The 4,765-nt window shown below is 34.7% G+C and overlaps 1 protein-coding gene across 1 annotated transcript; it reads left to right on the top strand.

Annotated features, from left to right (window-relative positions):
- The first annotated feature begins 1,161 nt into the window (after positions 1 to 1,161).
- Positions 1,162 to 3,810, top strand: LOC149223878 (uncharacterized). Its single transcript, XM_089385947.1, has 2 exons — positions 1,162 to 3,539; positions 3,651 to 3,810. The coding sequence occupies exon 1, from the start codon at positions 1,608 to 1,610 to the stop codon at positions 3,177 to 3,179; it is 1,572 nt and encodes a 523-aa protein (XP_089242073.1). The 5' UTR covers positions 1,162 to 1,607; the 3' UTR covers positions 3,180 to 3,539; positions 3,651 to 3,810.
- Positions 3,811 to 4,765: the final 955 nt, after the last annotated feature.

The following is a 4,765-nucleotide window of genomic DNA, read 5'->3' on the forward strand; positions in this document are numbered from 1 at the left end:
AGTTACTTTAGAGATAACATGTTGATCTTTCACATTGATGGGATGATTTCACACCTTGATGTCAACTCTTCACCACCTAGAGCAGTTGTATGCTCCAAGGGTTGGGATGTTCACTCATTAAAACACATAAAATCTCATTTATTTAATAAAATTCATGACAATTTTGTGCAAAAAAATCTCAAATTAAACACTTAAAAAAAACAAAAATGAAATGAATAAAAATATAACCATAATAGACAATAACATAATAACATCTGGTAAATTCATAATTAAGATGGAGCTTTGTTGGTTCTTTTCACATTTACATAAATACTATTTTTTATTAATCTTAATATTGCCAAAATCATTGAAGTTTTACATATTCCACCTTTAGTTGTATACTCCCATGGTTGGGTTGTTCCCCATTAAAACACATAAAATCTCATTTACATAGTAAGATTCATGACAAAATTTGTGCAAAAAAATCTCAAGTTAAAACTCGCTTAATTAAAATAGTTGGCATGACTAAACTATAATATGGTTCACTTTGCCAAATTTCATAAAACTACTAGATAGGATCTACTAGTAGATAAAACGACTAGATAAAATCTACTAGTACCTTGATCAAGCCTTGAGAATGAGGTTGTTCACTCATTAAAACACATAAAATCTCATTTACATAATAAAATTCATGATAAAAATTATACAAAAACTCTTAAATTAAATATTTTGAAAAATTAAAATAAAACAAAAATATAACTATAATAATAACAATATAATCAACTACATAATACTAATATTTGGTAAATTAAAAGCCAAAATGAATCTATAAGTTTTTAGTAATACTCTCTGTATTATATAAATTTCATATCTTATTTTGTAAATTTTTTTGTTATTATTAATCTTATTTTATCATTATTAATTATTAATTATAATGTTGTGAAAATTAATATACATACCCTATCTTTTCTAAATTAATTATAATCTATCTTTTCTAAATTAATTATAATATAACAAATACAAGTATTATTTTTAATTAAATCGACCTACAAGTATTATTTTTAATTAAATCGACCTTATGTTTTATGAATGATATTTGTTTTTTGAAAATAAAACTTCTATATTTTAATTTAAATATATTTTTTTTCAACGAAATCTTAATTTAATTATTAATAAAAATGATTGGAACCAGGCTACTCTCCCACTGGCGGAAGGAACCCTTTCCCTGGTTTTGGCCTATCTTCAGTGAAAAGTGCTGCGCGCGGCGAGGCATTTTGTGTTTGGTAAGGGATCACTGTAATCTGAAGGAGGTAGTCCAAGTTTTGGAGAGATAGCCATTGAATCAAGTTTCCAGAGAATATCAATCCAAAGAGGGGAGGGACGACTCCGATTCATAGGCGGGCGAAGCGACTATCCTTCCTTGAAGCGTGAGCCACCCAAAGAGTCCCGCTCATACTAATCATATTTAAATATACAAATATCAGCCATCCCAGGGTTAACTTATTGGTAGCAGCATGCCACACTATGCCAGAGATATCAAACCTTAGGATAACTGCACTTAAGAGGCACAGCGAGATGAAGGAATAATAATGCCGTCAGTGCAGTAGAATGGGAAGTACAGACCGCCAATGACACCAACATTGGCTAAATCCGCAATAAACAAAGGAGCGGATTCTATTCTTTACTCTACAGTCTTCGCAATTCTCGATATATGCAGAAATATTATTATTAAGGACCTAGGCTACTCGACTTTGAGCATCAGCCCATCTCACAATCCGCAAAATCGCCTGCTGCATGCTGGTGATAATGATTCCAATGACTCGATACAAAATTTAGTATTCAGGCACGACAGGTATTTCTTGTATTCCTTTCCGCCACTGTATAACGGCATGTCATTAACATTTCAAAGAAAATTTTCATCTGGTTCAGAAAGTTTTTTCTATGAAAAACAACAATCAACAGATATTGAGAAAACCCCTTCAATAAGCGTAGGTTTTCCAGCTGAAGAAGGAACAAAGAACCTAGAGCTCGGCTCCGATGCTCCCCAGTGTGATGGGTCTGATAATTTTAGAAAAATCTGCAAAATTGTGAAAACAGCCGAAGAAAACATAGAGGTTAATCTGGCTCAGATGGATGTTAAGCTATCCCCACAATTAGTTATAGATGTATTGAGGCATATATCGGACCATCCAGACTCAGCGTTAAGATTTTTCAAATGGGCAAAAGAACAACCGGGGTATAGTCACAACGCTGCTGTATATAATGAGATCATCAACATAGAAGGGGTTAATGGGGGATTTGAAGTAATGGGTTTTTTGATAGAAGAAATGCGAGAAAAAGGGCATTCTTTAACGGATAAGGCATTTTCTTTTATGCTTTCTAGTCCTTCTATTAAGAGCATTGTGGAAAAGTTACTTGATACATTTAGTAAAATGGAGTATCCAGGCCGCAAGGTTGCATATCATTGTTTGCTATCTGTTCTTTATCGAGAGAAGCTCTTTGGGGTTGCAATGTCGGTTTTACAAGATATGACTAGAAGAGGGAAACCACCGAGTATATCTTATTATAATGCCCTAATTGCTTCCAAATGCCAAAATGGACAGCTTTTAGAGGCAAGAGGGCTTCTTAATGAAATGAAAAGGTCTGGCCGCGAACCGGATACAAGTTCTTACAATTATCTCTTAGGTACCTTATGTAAGATGGGAAAGATTACTGATGCTTGTCAATTGCTCGATGTCATGGAGAAGTCAGGCCACCGGTCGGATCCCATTACATATGAGATACTGATAACCTGTGCTTGTAAAGCAGGAAAAACGGATGGTGCTCTTGAATTCCTTAACAAGATGATCAAAGATGGTTTGAGACCACGGTATAGCACGTATGCTGCTTTCATTAAAGGGTATTTTAACACGAGGCAGTTTGAAGAAGCCTACAATTTCATGGTAGAAACAAGCAAAAAGGATCCAAGTGCAGATTCAATGAATTATACCTTGCTTGCAAGTTTATTTGAAAAGTCAGGGATGATGCTAGAGGCCCGAGGTGTGTTGCTTAAAATGATTGAGAGGAGCCTTATTCCTAAGTTTTCACTTTGCAGGAAAGTTATTAACGGTCTTTTTCAATCTGGCAAGCATGATCTGGCTCAAGAACTCCAGTGTAAATTGACAGAGGCTACAAATATCTTGAATTGGAAGAAGCCATGAAACAGAAGCATTGGATAAACTAGCCTTTTGAATGACTCCACAAGAGCTTCCTTGATGTCCTTACACATGATAGCACTGTGATAATCTGTCTGCAACATATGGTTTTTCCTGTTCAATTTTTTCTACAAATGTGTGAATGCTAGGTGGCTGACGATGAGCTAAAGAAGAATTTGCAAGTAATACTTTAGTCTACGTCAGATATTTATTGCATTTCCAGTTTTCATTGATGACGGGGATTCCCAAGGATGATGGTTCAGCATTGACAAACTATCATGGGAATAATACATTTCTGAATGCTCGTGATCTGAACTAAGCAAGGGATTACAGGAAAACTACTGGCATCGCATGCAAATGGTTCAGGTAGAGGCGAGATGCTTCGGTGGTGAAGCTTAGAAGAAGTTTGCTCCTATTTGCATATTTATGAAGTTAACAAGGTCAAAATGCTTAATGTTGTTTTGATAATGATGTCAGGATATTCGTTACTTTGGGTGCCTCATGAAGACAGGCTCTTTGATGCTTTTGCAGACAATGAACTAAAGCAAAGCTGTGCTAAAATTTATAGTCAATTCAGGTCTCAGGATTGCTAGAACATTCATCAGTTCAAGCTTTGAAGATGTGCTGCCTTGAGTAATTTAGTAAGAGATATAGCTCAAAGATGCAGGAGCATTCCACAACATAGCATTGTCATACATTGGTCCTAATTTAACTTCAATAAGTTTGACAATCATGACTCATAATCGGCTGCACTTTTCTCTTGTATATCTGGTATAAATAGAGGACAGTGTTATTCAAAGACTGCTCCCAGAGGAGTTTTGTTCATTTTCTGGGTTGTAAATGGAATGAATTGATGTTGAAAGTAATCAATCAAAACAGGCATATATTTGTGATGGCATGGTTGATGTGAGCATATATGAACTTCAACACCATACAGGGCCGAGCATAAGTTTAAACAAATTGTTTGTTACATGTTATGTGAATGGTTTCATATTTGCAAACTTCCTTTATTTATGCGTAGAAAAGTAGAATATTATGGGGATAGCTTATCTTGCAAATGAAAGTGGTGTGTAATAGATAAATTATTTAATAAAAATTATGAAGGCCTATATAATCATTGGAAACAAGATAGTGCAAAAATAAAAATCTAAACAATAATAATCTCATCATGGTATTGAGGCATTAGTTTTGGTATAGGCAGCAGGCACAATTAACAACAATGCAATTACTTGCATACCTGCAAGACGGATGCATCGTGCAAGTACTTAAAGGAGTTCGCCACTATTATAATATTGTATTATATATATTTAGAAATAGATATTGGCGGAGACTGGAGAGTGATAATTTTGACTAGGTGTCATAGATATTCAAATTGATGTTATTAGACTTGCGAAGTTTGACCTAGATTCATGGGTGAAACGTAGTTTGAAAATGTTGAAACGGGTCAAGTCAACCTTGATCAAGTGAATCTTGGATGATGTGTTATCAACGAGGAGTTTGGGGTACGTTTAAGTAAAATTGAAAGATGTTTTTTACATTTATATCTATGTTTGTGCACCCCCTTTCTCGACCCACCATTGTGTCACCTTTGA

This window comes from Pinus tabuliformis, chromosome Q, assembly GCF_031772625.1.
Source record: "Pinus tabuliformis cultivar Carrire ecotype Pingquan chromosome Q, CPIR1, whole genome shotgun sequence".
NCBI lineage: Eukaryota > Viridiplantae > Streptophyta > Pinopsida > Pinales > Pinaceae > Pinus > Pinus tabuliformis.

Coding starts and splice junctions, on each gene's coding strand:
- LOC149223878 (XM_089385947.1), top strand. CDS start 1,608: ATGACACCAACATTGGCTAAATCCGCAATAAACAAAGGAGCGGATTCT.